Source organism: Spea bombifrons, chromosome 10 (assembly GCF_027358695.1).
Source record: "Spea bombifrons isolate aSpeBom1 chromosome 10, aSpeBom1.2.pri, whole genome shotgun sequence".
NCBI lineage: Eukaryota > Metazoa > Chordata > Amphibia > Anura > Pelobatidae > Spea > Spea bombifrons.
In genome coordinates this window covers 12,913,958-12,930,803 of record NC_071096.1, presented here as the reverse complement: position 1 = coordinate 12,930,803, position 16,846 = coordinate 12,913,958, and the positions used below count along the sequence as shown (strand labels likewise).

Genomic DNA, 16,846 nt, shown 5'->3' with positions numbered 1-16,846 from the left:
AAAAGACAACCACCATTAAACAAACATCTGCTAAGTTTACCTCTGAAAAGTCAACCACTAAACATTCAAATGAAAAAACCCCTAGCAGCTCCAGTTCTATGGAAGAATCTCATGAATCCAATGAAGAAACATCAACTAGAGCAAGTAAGACAACTAGACCAACTCTAGGCACTGCTTCTTCTAAGACTACAGCTGCAAAAAGCACAAAAGTAACTTCAACCATGCAAACCACAATATCTGAACATGGAGTCACCTCGTCTCAAAAACCAGTATCACTAAAACCAACTAAAGCAACCACAGCATCTGGTGAAGTGACAACTACCAAAGTGCAAACTACTGCTTCTGGTGAAGTGACATCTGCTTTTAGAACCTCTAAGCCAACAACTTCCAGAGTGACTGCAGCTTTTGGTAAATCAACCACTGCTTCTTCCAGTGAAGAACTGCACTCCTACACACCGTTATCATCAAAAACTACAAAGGTACATACTGCAGCAAATGAATTTACAACTACCGGGGCAATAACCCAAGGTAAAATTAGTACCATTAAACAAACATCTGCTAAATTCACCTCTGAAAAGTCAACCACTAAACATTCAAATGAAAACACCCCTAGCAGCTCAAGTTCTATGGAAGAATCTCATGAATCCAATGAAGAAACATCAACTAGAGCAAGTAAGACAACTAGACCAACTCTAGGCACTGCTTCCTCTAAGACTACAGCTGCAAAAAGCACAAAAGTAACTTCAACGATGCAAACCACAAGGTCTGAACATGGAGACACTTCGTCTCAAAAACCAGTATCGCTAAAACCAACTAAAGCAGCCACAGCATCTGGTGAAGTGACAACTACCAAAGTGCAAACTACTGCTTCTGGTGAAGCGACATCTGCTTTTAGAACCTCTAAGCCAACAACTTCCAGAGCGACTGCAACTTTTGGTAAATCAACCACTGCTTCTTCCAGTGAAGAACTGCACTCCTACACACCGTTATCATCAAAAACGACAAAGGTGCATACTGCAGAAAATGAATTGACATCCACCAGGGCAACAACCCATGGTAAAATGAGTACCATTAAACAAACATCTGCTAAATTCACCTCTGAAAAGTCAACCGCTAAACATTCAAATGAAAACACACCAAGCAGCTCCAGTTCTATGGAAGAATCTCATGAATCCAATGAAGAAACTTCAACTAGAGCAAGTAAGACAACTAGACCAACTCTAGGCACTGCTTCTTCTAAGACTACAGCTGCAAAAAGCACAAAAGTATCTTCAACCATGCAAACCACAAGGTCTGAACATGGAGAAACTTCGTCTCAAAAACCAGTATCACTAAAACCAACTAAAGCAGCCACAGCATCTGGTGAAGTGACAACTACCAAAGTGCCTTCTACTGCTTCTGGTGAAGTCACATCTGCTTTTAGAACCTCTAAGCCAACAACTTCCAGAGTGACTGCAGCTTTTGGTAAATCAACCACTGCTTCTTCCAGTGAAGAACTACACTCCTACACACCGTTATCATCAAAAACAACAAAGGTGCATACTGCAGAAAATGAATTGACATCCACCAGGTCAACAACCCATGGTAAATTAAGTACCATTAAACAAACATCTGTTAAATTCATCTCTGAAAAGTCAACCACTAAACATTCAAATGAAAACACCCCTAGCAGCTCAAGTTCTATGGAAGAATCTCATGAATCCAATGAAGAAACATCAACTAGAGCAAGTAAGACAACTAGACCAACTCTAGGCACTGCTTCCTCTAAGACTACAGCTGCAAAAAGCACAAAAGTAACTTCAACCATGCAAACCACAAGGTCTGAACATGGAGACGCTTCGTCTCAAAAACCAGTATCACAAAAACCAACTAAAGCAGACACAGCATCTGGTGAAGTGACAACTACCAAAGTGCAAACTACTGCTTCTGGTGAAGCGACATCTGCTTTTAGAACCTCTAAGCCAACAACTTCCAGAGCGACTGCAACTTTTGGTAAATCAACCACTGCTTCTTCCAGTGAAGAACTGCACTCCTACACACCGTTATCATCAAAAACGACAAAGGTGCATACTGCAGAAAATGAATTGACATCCACCAGGGCAACAACCCATGGTAAAATGAGTACCATTAAACAAACATCTGCTAAATTCACCTCTGAAAAGTCAACCGCTAAACATTCAAATGAAAACACACCAAGCAGCTCCAGTTCTATGGAAGAATCTCATGAATCCAATGAAGAAACTTCAACAAGAGCAAGTAAGACAACTAGACCAACTCTAGGCACTGCTTCTTCTAAGACTACAGCTGCAAAAAGCACAAAAGTAACTTCAACGATGCAAACCACAAGGTCTGAACATGGAGACACTTCGTCTCAAAAACCAGTATCACTAAAACCAACTAAAGCAGCCACAGCATCTGGTGAAGTGACAACTACCAAAGTGCAAACTACTGCTTCTGGTGAAGCGACATCTGCTTTTAGAACCTCTAAGCCAACAACTTCCAGAGCGACTGCAACTTTTGGTAAATCAACCACTGCTTCTTCCAGTGAAGAACTGCACTCCTACACACCGTTATCATCAAAAACGACAAAGGTACATACTGCAGAAAATGAATTGACATCCACCAGGGCAACAACCCATGGTAAAATGAGTACCATTAAACAAACATCTGCTAAATTCACATCTGAAAAGTCAACCGCTAAACATTCAAATGAAAACACACCAAGCAGCTCCAGTTCTATGGAAGAATCTCATGAATCCAATGAAGAAACCTCAACTAGAGCAAGTAAGACAACTAGACCAACTCTAGCCACTGCTTCTTCTAAGACTACAGCTGCAAAAAGCACAAAAGTAACTTCAACCATGCAAACCACAAGGTCTGAACATGAAGACACCTCGTCTAAAAAACCAGTATCACTAAAACCAACTAAAGCAGCCACAGCATCTGGTGAAGTGACAACTACCAAAGTGCAAACTACTGCTTCTGGTGAAGTGACATCTGCTTTTAGAACCTCTAAGCCAACAACTTCCAGAGTGACTGCAGCTTTTGGTAAATCAACCACTGCTTCTTCCAGTGAAGAACTACACTCCTACACACCGTTATCATCAAAAACGACAAAGGTACATACTGCGGAAAATGAATTTACATCTACCGGGGCAACAACCCATGGTAAATTAAGTACCATTAAACAAACATCTGTTAAATTCATCTCTGAAAAGTCAACCACTAAACATTCAAATGAAAACACCCCTAGCAGCTCAAGTTCTATGGAAGAATCTCATGAATCCAATGAAGAAACATCAACTAGAGCAAGTAAGACAACTAGACCAGCTCTAGGCACTGCTTCATCTAAGACTACAGCTGCAAAAAGCACAAAAGTAACTTCAACCATGCAAACCACAAGGGCTGAACATGAAGACACTTCGTCTCAAAAACCAGTATCACAAAAACCAACTAAAGCAGCCACAGCATCTGGTGAAGTGACAACTACCAAAGTGAAAACTACTGCTTCCGGTGAAGCGACATCTGCTTTTAGAACCTCTAAGCCAACAACTTCCAGAGTGACTGCAGCTTTTGGTAAATCAACCACTGCTTCTTCCAGTGAAGAACTGCACTCCTACACACCGTTATCATCAAAAACGACAAAGGTGCATACTGCAGAAAATGAATTGACATCCACCAGGGCAACAACCCATGGTAAAATGAGCACCATTAAACAAACATCTGTTAAATTCATCTCTGAAAAGTCAACCACTAAACATTCAAATGAAAACACCCCTAGCAGCTCAAGTTCTATGGAAGAATCTCATGAATCCAATGAAGAAACATCAACTAGAGCAAGTAAGACAACTAGACCAGCTCTAGGCACTGCTTCTTCTAAGACTACAGCTGCAAAAAGCACAAAAGTAACTTCAACGATGCAAACCACAAGGTCTGAACATGGAGACACTTCGTCTCAAAAACCAGTATCACTAAAACCAACTAAAGCAGCCACAGCATCTGGTGAAGTGACAACTACCAAAGTGCAAACTACTGCTTCTGGTGAAGCGACATCTGCTTTTAGAACCTCTAAGCCAACAACTTCCAGAGCGACTGCAACTTTTGGTAAATCAACCACTGCTTCTTCCAGTGAAGAACTGCACTCCTACACACCGTTATCATCAAAAACGACAAAGGTACATACTGCAGAAAATGAATTGACATCCACCAGGGCAACAACCCATGGTAAAATGAGTACCATTAAACAAACATCTGCTAAATTCACATCTGAAAAGTCAACCGCTAAACATTCAAATGAAAACACACCAAGCAGCTCCAGTTCTATGGAAGAATCTCATGAATCCAATGAAGAAACCTCAACTAGAGCAAGTAAGACAACTAGACCAACTCTAGCCACTGCTTCTTCTAAGACTACAGCTGCAAAAAGCACAAAAGTAACTTCAACCATGCAAACCACAAGGTCTGAACATGAAGACACCTCGTCTAAAAAACCAGTATCACTAAAACCAACTAAAGCAGCCACAGCATCTGGTGAAGTGACAACTACCAAAGTGCAAACTACTGCTTCTGGTGAAGTGACATCTGCTTTTAGAACCTCTAAGCCAACAACTTCCAGAGTGACTGCAGCTTTTGGTAAATCAACCACTGCTTCTTCCAGTGAAGAACTACACTCCTACACACCGTTATCATCAAAAACGACAAAGGTGCATACTGCGGAAAATGAATTTACATCTACCGGGGCAACAACCCATGGTAAATTAAGTACCATTAAACAAACATCTGTTAAATTCATCTCTGAAAAGTCAACCACTAAACATTCAAATGAAAACACCCCTAGCAGCTCAAGTTCTATGGAAGAATCTCATGAATCCAATGAAGAAACATCAACTAGAGCAAGTAAGACAACTAGACCAACTCTAGGCACTGCTTCATCTAAGACTACAGCTGCAAAAAGCACAAAAGTAACTTCAACCATGCAAACCACAAGGGCTGAACATGAAGACACTTCGTCTCAAAAACCAGTATCACAAAAACCAACTAAAGCAGCCACAGCATCTGGTGAAGTGACAACTACCAAAGTGAAAACTACTGCTTCCGGTGAAGCGACATCTGCTTTTAGAACCTCTAAGCCAACAACTTCCAGAGTGACTGCAGCTTTTGGTAAATCAACCACTGCTTCTTCCAGTGAAGAACTGCACTCCTACACTCCGTTATCATCAAAAACGACAAAGGTGCATACTGCAGAAAATGAATTGACATCCACCAGGGCAACAACCCATGGTAAAATGAGCACCATTAAACAAACATCTGTTAAATTCATCTCTGAAAAGTCAACCACTAAACATTCAAATGAAAACACCCCTAGCAGCTCAAGTTCTATGGAAGAATCTCATGAATCCAATGAAGAAACATCAACTAGAGCAAGTAAGACAACTAGACCAGCTCTAGGCACTACTTCTTCTAAGACTACAGCTCCAAAAAGCACAAAAGTAACTTCAACCATGCAAACTACAAGGGCTGAACATGAAGACACCTCATCTCAAAAACCAGTATCACAAAAACCAACTAAAGCAGCCACAGCATCTGGTGAAGTGACAACTACCAAAGTGCAAACTACTGCTTCTGGTGAAGTGACATCTGCTTTTAGAACCTCTAAGCCAACAACTTCCAGAGTGACTGCAGCTTTTGGTAAATCAACCACTGCTCCTTCCAGTGAAGAACTACATTCCTACACACCGTTATCATCAAAAACTACAAAGGTACATACTGCAGAAAATGAGTTTACATCTACCGGGGCAACAACCCATGGTAAAATGAGTACCATTAAACAAACATCTGCTAAATTCACCTCTGAAAAGTCAACCACTAAACATTCAAATGAAAACACCCCTAGCAGCTCAAGTTCTATGGAAGAATCTCACGAATCCAATGAAGAAACATCAACTAGAGCAAGTAAGACAACTAGACCAACTCTAGGCACTGCTTCCTCTAAGACTACAGTTGCAAAAAGCACAAAAGTAACTTCAACCATGCAAACCACAAGGTCTGAACATGGAGACACTTCGTCTCAAAAAGCAGTATCACTAAAACCAACTAAAGCAGCCACAGCATCTGGTGAAGTGACAACTACCAAAGTGCAAACTACTGCTTCTGGTGAAGCGACATCTGCTTTTAGAACCTCTAAGCCAACAACTTCCAGAGTGACTGCAGCTTTTGGTAAATCAACCACTGCTTCTTCCAGTGAAGAACTACACTCCTACACACCGTTATCATCAAAAACTACAAAGGTACATACTGCAGCAAATGAATTTACATCTACCGGGGCAACAACCCATGGTAAAATGAGTACCATTAAACAAACATCTGCTAAATTCACCTCTGAAAAGTCAACCACTAAACATTCAAATGAAAACACCCCTAGCAGCTCAAGTTCTATGGAAGAATCTCACGAATCCAATGAAGAAACATCAACTAGAGCAAGTAAGACAACTAGACCAACTCTAGGCACTGCTTCTTCTAAGTCTACAGCTGCAAAAAGCACAAAAGTAACTTCAACCATGCAAACTACAAGGTCTGAACATGGAGACACTTCGTCTCAAAAACCAGTATCGCTAAAACCAACTAAAGCAGCCACAGCATCTGGTGAAGTGACAACTACCAAAGTGCAAACTACTGCTTCTGGTGAAGCGACATCTGCTTTTAGAACCTCTAAGCCAACAACTTCCAGAGTGACTGCAGCTTTTGGTAAATCAACCACTGCTTCTTCCAGTGAAGAACTACACTCCTACACACCGTTATCATCAAAAACTACAAAGGTACATACTGCAGCAAATGAATTTACATCTACCGGGGCAACAACCCATGGTAAAATGAGTACCATTAAACAAACATCTGTTAAATTCACCTCTGAAAAGTCAGCCACTAAACATTCAAATGAAAACACACCTAGCAGCTCAAGTTCTATGGAAGAATCTCACGAATCCAATGAAGAAACATCAACTAGAGCAAGTAAGACAACTAGACCAACTCTAGGCACTGCTTCTTCTAAGTCTACAGCTGCAAAAAGCACAAAAGTAACTTCAACCATGCAAACCACAGGGTCTGTACATGGAGACACTTCATCTCAAAAACCAGTATCACTAAAACCAACTAAAGCAGCCACAGCATCTGGTGAAGTGACAACTACCAAAGTGCAAACTACTGCTTCTGGTGAAGTGACATCTGCTTTTAGAACCTCTAAGCCAACAACTTCCAGAGTGACTGCAGCTTTTGGTAAATCAACCACTGCTTCTTCCAGTGAAGAACTGCACTCCTACACACCGTTATCATCAAAAACTACAAAGGTACATACTGCAGAAAATGAGTTTACATCTACCGGGGCAACAACCCATGGTAAAATGAGTACCATTAAACAAACATCTGCTAAATTCACCTCTGAAAAGTCAACCACTAAACATTCAAATGAAAACACACCTAGCAGCTCAAGTTCTGTGGAAGAATCTCACGAATCCAATGAAGAAACATCAACTAGAGCAAGTAAGACAACTAGACCAACTCTAGGCACTGCTTCTTCTAAGTCTACAGCTGCAAGAAGCACAAAAGTAACTTCAATCACACCAACATCATCTCAGAAACCAATGTCACTAAAAACTACTAAAGTATCAACTGCATCTGATGAAGTATCTTCTGCCAAAGTACCATTTTCTAAATTTAGCACATTTTTCTATAAATCAACATCTGAATCATCCCAAGAAGATAAAACCACAACTTATATACCCTCAAAAACATTTGCAGAAATGTCATCTACAGTTAGTAAGCTAAGCACATCAATTAAGCCCATGTCAATAAAAACTACTAAAGTGTCTACTCATTCTGGAGAGGACACAGCAACATCAAAGTCATCCTCTGTAAGATATTCTACTGTTTCTCAGAAGTCAACCAGTATAGCTTCTAGTGAAACATTTAGTTCTAAACCACCCACAAAAAGCACCAAAAGTTCCACGTTCTCAACACATGCCACAAGAGACAATGAAAGTGTGATTACTAAAACTTTGAAACCGATCACAACAGCGCAACAAACTTTTTCTACGACCAAATGTATGTGCAACGTAAATGGAGTTTTGGTTTTACCCGGTAAGTAGAAGCACAGAAACTAAATGTTTGCGTATATCTTATAGCATTGTGTATGTTTTTGATTGGATTTACTTTCATGTCATAAAACAAACTCCAGTTTTTGAAAAATTACTATGGAGTTTTTTTCTGTTGTAGAAATCATACAGATTAGCAGAACTTTTTAACAGATTAAATTAGGTGCATCATATACATGTATGTTTCCACTTCTTATAGCAGTAAATCTCAAGCTTAAACAATATGTGTTACTGAGTCAAGTAAAACATGGTCAAGTGTTCTAAAATACTGTTTAAATATTATGAAAATCACTCTTTTTCATGTATATATTCTACTGTTAAAATTAAAAATATATTTTGTTGTATTTCACAGGCCACATTTTTTATAACACCTCTGATAACGCTGGCTGGTGTTTCTATGCTCGGTGCAATGAGACTTGCCAAGTGGAAAGGTACAGTGAACAATGTCATAGATCTACAATAGCAACCACCATAAGCAGTACCAAAACAGCAAAAACTGTCACTGCAAGCACGGTGACTGCAACTTCCACAAAGGCAAGCAACACAGAATCAGCTAGATGGAGCACAAAGACACCCCAGACAAAGACCTCTACATCGGCTCCTATTTCAGCCAGCACTTCCCCATATGATTGCGGTGCACTAAAGCCACCTAGAAAGGTATGTGTATTCAATTATTATTTTTAACTTTCTTTGTGCTTTTGAGTCTCTGCAATTTATGATAGATAAACATTTTATTCAAGCACTAAAAATTAAATGAATATACTACTGCTTACCTGCCTGGGATGTGTTTGTACATTGTTTGTTTTCTACTCTCACATATTGTTTTTAAACCTTATTCATAAACGGGTTTATGAAGGATGTTTGGATGAAATGTATTAATGCTGAAGTCCTAAAAAATGTATATGTAGATAGCAGTTTCGTTTCACTGCTATTTGGGGGACCTTATTTTAATATTACTGTATATATCATATAAACATAGAAGTTTGCTAAAGGAGTGACCTGTTTGTCTTCATCCTGATCTATGTCCACATAAGTGTAAATTCTCTTTTCGTTACCACAGATGAATGAAACCTGGTCTATTGACAAGTGCACCAAGGCGACCTGTGTTGGACAAAATAACATAGCTATAAAGCAGAAGGAATGTCCACCTGTTAACAATGTGGTTTGTGCCAATCGCTTACAAGCAAGAAAGATATATGATGAAAGTGGCTGCTGTTATCAGAACGAGTGTGAATGTGAGTCCAAGATGTCAAGCTTAAAAGTGCACAAACGCTATGCCAGAGAGAAAAGCAATACATTGCCTGCCTCTCCCTGGATCAAAGTCGTAAACAACATTACTGCTGCCATGTTTACACATGATGATTTGTGTTTTTTTAGGTGTCTGCGGTGGCTGGGGTACCTCCCATTACATAACATTTGATGGTACCTATTATTCCTTTAATGGCAAGTGCACCTATGTCCTCGTCCAACAAATTACACCACGCTTTGACCACTTCCGAGTTTACATAGACAACTTCTCCTGTGACCCAGATGACCCAACGTGCATTAAGACACTTCGTATCATGTACAAGAGTGATAGTATTGTCCTGACCTCCCAGGAGATAAACAATAGGCCAGAAAACAAGGTAAAAAATAAACTGGCCTACCATATTCAATGATTTCAAGGGAATGGGTGGTGGGCATACATATTTTTTACATATTATTAAACATTTGTTTATAGGTTTAGATAATATAATTGTAAAACAAATAAAAAAAAACTTTCATGTCAGTGAAAAACAAAGAGAGAAGAAAAAGGAGAAGGGGAGAAAATAAAAGAAAGAACAGGGAATGCAAAGGATAGGCAAAACAACTGGTCCATTGGTGGGGAGTCTTGGACAAGCGAAAGTCTTAACAAGCCGCAAAAGCTGCTTGTTTGGTTTGGTGGTGTCATGATAGATTTTAAATAAATTCATAAATATTGAAGTAAAAAATAAAAACATATTTTATGATTTTGTGCATGTAAAACAATGCGGAAGTGTGCATTCCTCTCTGCTTTAAAAAAGGGACACTTTTGTTTTAACTACAAATGATGGGGGTTGTAATGGGATAGATTGGTATCCAGCAAACATTCTGAGGTTTTCAAAAATAAATCTGGAACAAAGAGGTAGAGACATTTTGGTTCCCTTGGCTACATTGTATGTTATTGCATTTTCTATCGCATTATTCTTAAATTAGACGAAGGCAAACTCTAGAAAGCGGCAGTCGCACATTTAACTTTACATAGACTCCAGGAAGTATACACTCACACTAAGAATATGGTTCTTGAAGTAGCCTAATAGATGTGTTGTATGTCCTCTGTTTACATTCCTTCAGGTATACTTAAATGAAGAGAGAATATATCCAGCCATAATGAGAAATGGCATAACAATCACTTCATCTGGCATATTTATGATAGTGGAGATACCAGAGTTGGGAGCATATATCTCCTTTAATGTTCTCAGCTTCACTGTCAAGTTGCCGTTCAGCAAGTTTTCAAGCAACACTGAAGGACATTGCGGTGAGGAATCTATACAACTAGCCACTGTAGTTTAACTATCTCTCATTAGTATAACTAAATGGCATGTACTACATCCTTATTTCTAATTTACTTTATCTCTGTCTTCTAAAGGCAAGTGTTCTAATACTCGTACTGATGACTGCATCCTGCCCAACGGAAAATTGGCTCCATCTTGTGCCCAAATGGCAGGATATTGGGGTGCTCCAGATCAGGACATGTCTACTTGCAACTCCATTCCTACCAGTGCCCCCACCACAATCATCCAATCTGCATTCCCGTTTTCTTCCAAGTCATCTGCCTATTTCTCCACTCCATTATCCAGCTTACCACAAACATTCTCATCAAGTGCTCCATCTACTGAATTTCCCACTCAGACACCAAGGGCTCCATCTACTGAACTTCTCATTCAGTCATCTACATATCCCTCAACCATGTCCCAAACAGAACCAGATGAGCCCTGCAACCCTCCTGACATCTGCAAGATTATCATCAGCAGGTATATATAATAATTAAGTATTGAGGCCATTATAAACATGATATTAAAGGTAATGCTTGTGAAGTAGAACTTACATAAGGAGATAACGATAACAGAGTAATGTTAAATATCTCCCAAAATAGGGCACATCCAAAAAAATACATAGCTTTTCATAACCCACCTTTTTGTTTTTTCAACAGTGTTTTCGAGAGGTGTCACAGTGTTGTGCCCCCTGAGCCATTCTACCAATCCTGTGTCAGGGACGGATGCATTAAGTCTGTAGGTGAAGTTCTCTGCTCCAACTTGCAGAGCTATGCCAGCTTCTGCGCCATGGAGGGAGCCTGCATAGACTGGAGAAACAGTACCAATGGAGCTTGTCGTAAGTTTGGCATCGTATGCTCATTATCATCACAGCTAATATTGCGTTATTGGATTCCTTAAATCTTTGGATGCATTTTGCATCCTTCTACAGATAATTTGCGTCCTAGTTAGTTGTCATAACATTTGAGCATCCAAGCTACCGGGTGTCTTAAGCTCACAATTGTTAACATTTGAATAATCATTTCAGACCGCTTTTCTATAAGAGTGTATATGCTATGTATATCCTCACTGTATTTATTGTTTGTATTATTTTCTCACTTTTCCCGTACACAGCCATGAACTGCACGACAGATAAAGTATACAAGGCATGTGGACCTCGAGTTGAACCAACCTGTAATTTCAAGTGAGTGTTCAAATACAGAGTTCCCTTGCTTTTTCTCCCCAATAAGTTCAGGTAATATATATCGTCTATATTATTCCAGGTACAATGAAATGTTTGCTGAAAAGAAAGAGAATGAATTTGTAGAAGGATGTTATTGCCCTGAGGGTACCACCTTGTTCAACACTATCTCAGGACAATGCGTGTCCTCCTGTGGTATGTTATCCTACATTTACGGGGTCTGAAAAGTGTTCACATAGACATTTATGTGGGATATTTTGCTAATTACAGCATATGGACAATTGACCAAGTGGAAATCTAATAGCATACAGTTTACAACAGAATGTAGCTTTAATAAACTATATGAAGTAAATTCTTCCTGTAGCAAGGAAAATGTATATCCTTAAATGCCCATGAACATTGTATGTGTCCAGGGGCGGGCGGCAATTGCCCCCCAGGCCACCCAAAATCTAATCTAAACGGCCGCTGGGTGCTGATGCCGCCGCCCGGCGCTACTTTAATACTTTTTTTTAAAATTTAATATGGCAAGCCGGATCGGCTATTAAATGAAAAAAAAGTATTAAAACAGCGCCAGCCGGCGGCATCAGCACCCAGCGGCCGTATGCGATGGCCGCCAAGTGATGGGAGCAGCGTGAGGGGTGAAAGCTCCGCCCCCTCGCACTCACCTTTCACCCCTCACGCTGCTCCCATCACTATGCGGCATCAGATTGTTGGAAATCGAATCTAAACGGCCGCTGGGTGCTGATGCTGCCGGCCGGCGCTACTTTAATACTTTATGTATTTATTTTTAATATGGCAAGCCGATCCGGCATATTAAATAAATTAAAAAAAAGGATTAAAGTAGCTCCGGCCGGTGGCTTCAGCACCCAGCGGCCGTTTAGATCAGTTTTCCAGCAGGGTGAAAGGTGAGTGCGAGGGGGCGGAGCCACTTCACTTGACTTGCCCCCCAGGCCTTAGGCTGCCAGCCCTCCTCTGTATGTGTCTCTGGACATGGATGGTTATTAACTGATCCAAGTCATCTTCAGAGAACTGAATACTTTAGCTGGGGTTTCCTTAAGTATTTGACAGTATATGAAACATGGTCCCTTCTCACCAAACACATCAAGAAAATAATATATGGCATCCTATGTGCCATATGTGACATTTACCACTATTGCATTACTTCTATTTTATGAAGCAATGGCGTCCTTACGTAAGATTTACTACAAAGCCATCTGACATGGGCGTCAAGCATTAATTGTATTCACAGGTTCTCCTCCCCTGAGTATTTTGTTTTATCTGATTCAAATAATAAAGAATTCATCACTGAATATCTTTCCCACTGAAGCATTTTCCATAGGCGCTGGCTGGTGGTTTGCATGCATAGTACTAATAAATAGCAGAATCTTTATAACCAAATTACATTTCTTTATCTGGACACAAAATCAAATAACGTAAATTATGTGTTAAACAATAAGGGTATTTGGTAAACGACCTTTACATTTTTTTCCCCTTCTTAAAGGTTGTACTGGTCCTGATGGAATGCCCAAACAGGTAATGTTCATTCTAATATATAACAAAAACTGAATTATATCATAATATGCATTATGTTGTACTTTAAGACATAACAAACAAATATATTTTCCTTTAATTGAAGTTTAAAATGTATTGCCTTGATAATATCCCAATAGGCTGCTAGTAAATAATGTGGTGGATATTCCTTATTTTACTATTTAGGATAAAAATATATATACATATTATTACATAGATTTTGAAGTATATTCACCTAATCTGGTGCACTGAAATTGACATTGCTTCCTTGAACTGTTTCTTTTGTAGCCTGGAGAGACATGGGACAGTAACTGCCAGACTTGTATATGCGATAACGTCACAATGAGTGTGCAGTGTGCCGCAAAATCTTGCCTTTCCCCCAACACCGCGTCCTGCGCCGAGGAGGGATACATGGCAGTATCAGTAATGGATCCTGCCAACCCCTGTTGCCAAGTTACCGAATGCAGTGAGTGTCTGGAAATATGTCTATGTGCCTAAGGATATGGGACTTCCCATTTACCAACATGATTAGGGAAACATAGACAATAAATCATCGACATGTACTCAGTTTGGGAATTGTCAACCCCACATCGCCCTTTTTGTTATGTAATGGCAACAGCAATTGACACAAGACAGTATTGTTCAACACACACCCTACCTCACTAAAATTTACTAAATAAAAGTAAATAGAACAGAAATTATTTAAAAGTCTAAACACTTGGTAATGGCTCGTTAATCCATGAGCTCTTGGTGCAAATGGAATTTCGGTTACCCATTTCCCTAACATCCCCCATTAACCCCACATGCATCTGCTATGCCTGCTCATGAAATGTGTCCCCTGCAGGATATCTCCTTCTGAGGCCTACATCTGTAACCATGGAGAATTTGCTGATTAAAACATACGTGTCTTTGCTTCCTTCAACACATCATGAGTTGCAGTTTTAAGTCTGCAGAAGAGAACCAAGTTCTATTATCTGTTCCACAGGATAGATTGTTCAGAGACAAAGTCATCCTCAACTATTGTTTTTGAATAACTAGGTGAATTTTGTTGATTTATATTGATACTTATTATCTTTTTGTCCTTGAACAGGATGCAACGTCAGCTTGTGTTCCAGTTTAAAACCACTTTGTGAGCCTGGTTTTGAAGCCGTGCCAGTCATGGCAGGAGGAAGCTGCTGCCCTACATATACATGCGGTAGGAGTCTCAGAGAAGATACATGATAACTCATAAAAAAATGTCTAGGGAGAGTGTTGCTTTATTATATCTGTTAATTTCTCTCTCTCTTTTGCAGAGCCCAAAAAAGTGTGTGTGCATAACAATACAGAGTACCAGGTAATAAACATTTATCTTATCATTATGTCTAGTCTATAGTATTTAGTCTATAGTATTTTAGTATTTTTTTGTTGGTGAAGGTCACCCTGCATGAAGAAGAACTAGGACAATTGTATACCCTGTCCGGTTTTTTGTTAAATATAGATGACAATATCTGCTTGAATGTGAATGTTAAATAATGACACATTTTATTAATGATTGACATTATTTGTTTTGCTTCTGTCTCCTTAGCCCGGGGTCATCGTTCCTTCATCCAACCTTTGTGAGAAATGTGTGTGTGACAGCACCATGGACCATGAATCAAGCCTCTACAACATTTCCTGCACACCAATTACATGTGACAAGAAATGTTCACAGGTAGAAGTCCAAGAGAGTCAATAGAATGTGGACAATTCATATATATGACACTATATTTATTGGGCAGTCTGGATGGGACGGTTTTTATCGGCCAACACATTCTATATGGTAGGATGGAGGATCAGTGAGGATGCCTGCTTAAAATCCTAATGGTTGGTTTTTTCCAGGGGTACGTGTATCAATCGGTTCCAGGACAATGCTGTGGGAAGTGTGTGCAAACACAATGTGTCATGGATCTGCCCGATAACTCCACTTATGTGCTCCAGGTACGTACTAATGGGAACATAAGAAAAAAACACTGCAAAATAAGCCATTCAGATATTGTAAAAAAGGAAGAAGACAAAGAAAGAGACATATATAATGAGGAGAAACCTGAGTGACATTGAATAGAGTAAGAACATGTGGAGAAGACAAAAGGGACAGTGACATTAGATCAACTACACAGATTAAAATTAAGAAAGCATCCCCAGTATTTTAGCAAACCAGAGATGTAGCAAATGCTTTAATAGGGTATATTAATCATAATCAAATGTAGTAATACTGTATGTCTAAGGGTGACATGTCTAGTTTAGAATGTTGGAGAATGTGTTATTCAGTGACCTATATCTTCAGTAAGCAGTGGTGTGTTTGATCCAGACTGAGTAAGTGATATTGATGTGTTTGTTACTCGTAGCCTGGGCAGAGCTGGTCACCTCCGGGAGATAACTGTACTCATTATGAGTGTATCAAGAAGAAGGACAAGCTGATGCCTGTGGCATCCAAGATATCCTGTCCAAGAATTAACCTTGATGACTGCATCCCTGTGAGTAGCTGACCGATCACACGAAACAATTTACCATTCTGATATACATGGTGTCATACCTTTTTAACCCAGTTATAAAAAAGTATTAAACAGTTGCTTGGTCATTTTGCCACTTTGCTACAATATGCTACCTTTATATTAGTGTAATTAAATGTATTTTCTTTTTCCTAAATATTAATATATCCCCAGCCTGCCTGTGTTTCTCAGTGAAACACTGCACCGCTCTTTGCCTTGATCAGGCACTTGAGTCTGTTCCCCTAGGGTGTATGCATTGGAAGCATTTAAATACCTTATTGAGCTGCAGATAACTATGTATTAAACCCTGATTAAGCTTACCATCACTAAAATATTTATAGGTTCTGAAATTATTTTGCTCCTCTGTTTTAGGGAACAATTCAAAAGGATGCCACTGGGTGCTGTCAAACCTGTAAGTATTCTTTCATCTTCTATTCTGTTATCATTCTGTAGGGTGAGAAAGTTTAAAGAAATCATCCATAACAGCAAAGAAGACACAAGTTTCCAACTTGTACATCTGGACATTCATCCCTTACATATTAAGTACCTTCCTCATGAGCCCATACTGTCATACGACATAGTACTGTGTGTTTGTTATTCTTCATCTAGAATTTATTTAGCTATGACTAACGTAGAGTTATATCAAAATATTGTTCTGAACAAAATGGCACCGTTTACAAAACCTGCTATTCTTATGTCCTTAAAGGTGTCCAAGAACCGAAAAAGTGTCAGGTGGCAAAGACAGAAAACATCATTCTTCAGAATGGCTGCAAATCCCTTACTCCGGTCTTGATGTCATACTGCAGAGGAAATTGTGACAGTTCCTCCATGTAAGTGCCATAAATAAGTATTATATAACGACATAAATGTTAATTTAGTATTTTTTCATTATTTAATACTGAGTACATTTGTTCTGAAATATTTATCCTG

General features: G+C 39.4%; 1 protein-coding gene across 1 annotated transcript in view; it reads left to right on the top strand.

The window, feature by feature from the left end:
• LOC128467628 (mucin-5AC-like) overlaps window positions 1-16,846 on the top strand; it is a 33,884-nt gene that overhangs the window by 16,409 nt on the left and 629 nt on the right. The window contains exons 30-47 of the mRNA XM_053449303.1: window positions 146-8,133; window positions 8,500-8,804; window positions 9,208-9,382; window positions 9,525-9,772; window positions 10,500-10,683; window positions 10,795-11,179; window positions 11,359-11,537; window positions 11,813-11,882; window positions 11,962-12,074; window positions 13,381-13,412; window positions 13,698-13,875; window positions 14,500-14,604; window positions 14,702-14,742; window positions 14,974-15,099; window positions 15,267-15,365; window positions 15,773-15,901; window positions 16,289-16,328; window positions 16,623-16,746. Coding sequence (XP_053305278.1) covers window positions 146-8,133; window positions 8,500-8,804; window positions 9,208-9,382; window positions 9,525-9,772; window positions 10,500-10,683; window positions 10,795-11,179; window positions 11,359-11,537; window positions 11,813-11,882; window positions 11,962-12,074; window positions 13,381-13,412; window positions 13,698-13,875; window positions 14,500-14,604; window positions 14,702-14,742; window positions 14,974-15,099; window positions 15,267-15,365; window positions 15,773-15,901; window positions 16,289-16,328; window positions 16,623-16,746 — 10,521 coding nt within the window. The remainder of the gene's footprint in view (window positions 1-145; window positions 8,134-8,499; window positions 8,805-9,207; window positions 9,383-9,524; window positions 9,773-10,499; window positions 10,684-10,794; window positions 11,180-11,358; window positions 11,538-11,812; window positions 11,883-11,961; window positions 12,075-13,380; window positions 13,413-13,697; window positions 13,876-14,499; window positions 14,605-14,701; window positions 14,743-14,973; window positions 15,100-15,266; window positions 15,366-15,772; window positions 15,902-16,288; window positions 16,329-16,622; window positions 16,747-16,846) is intronic.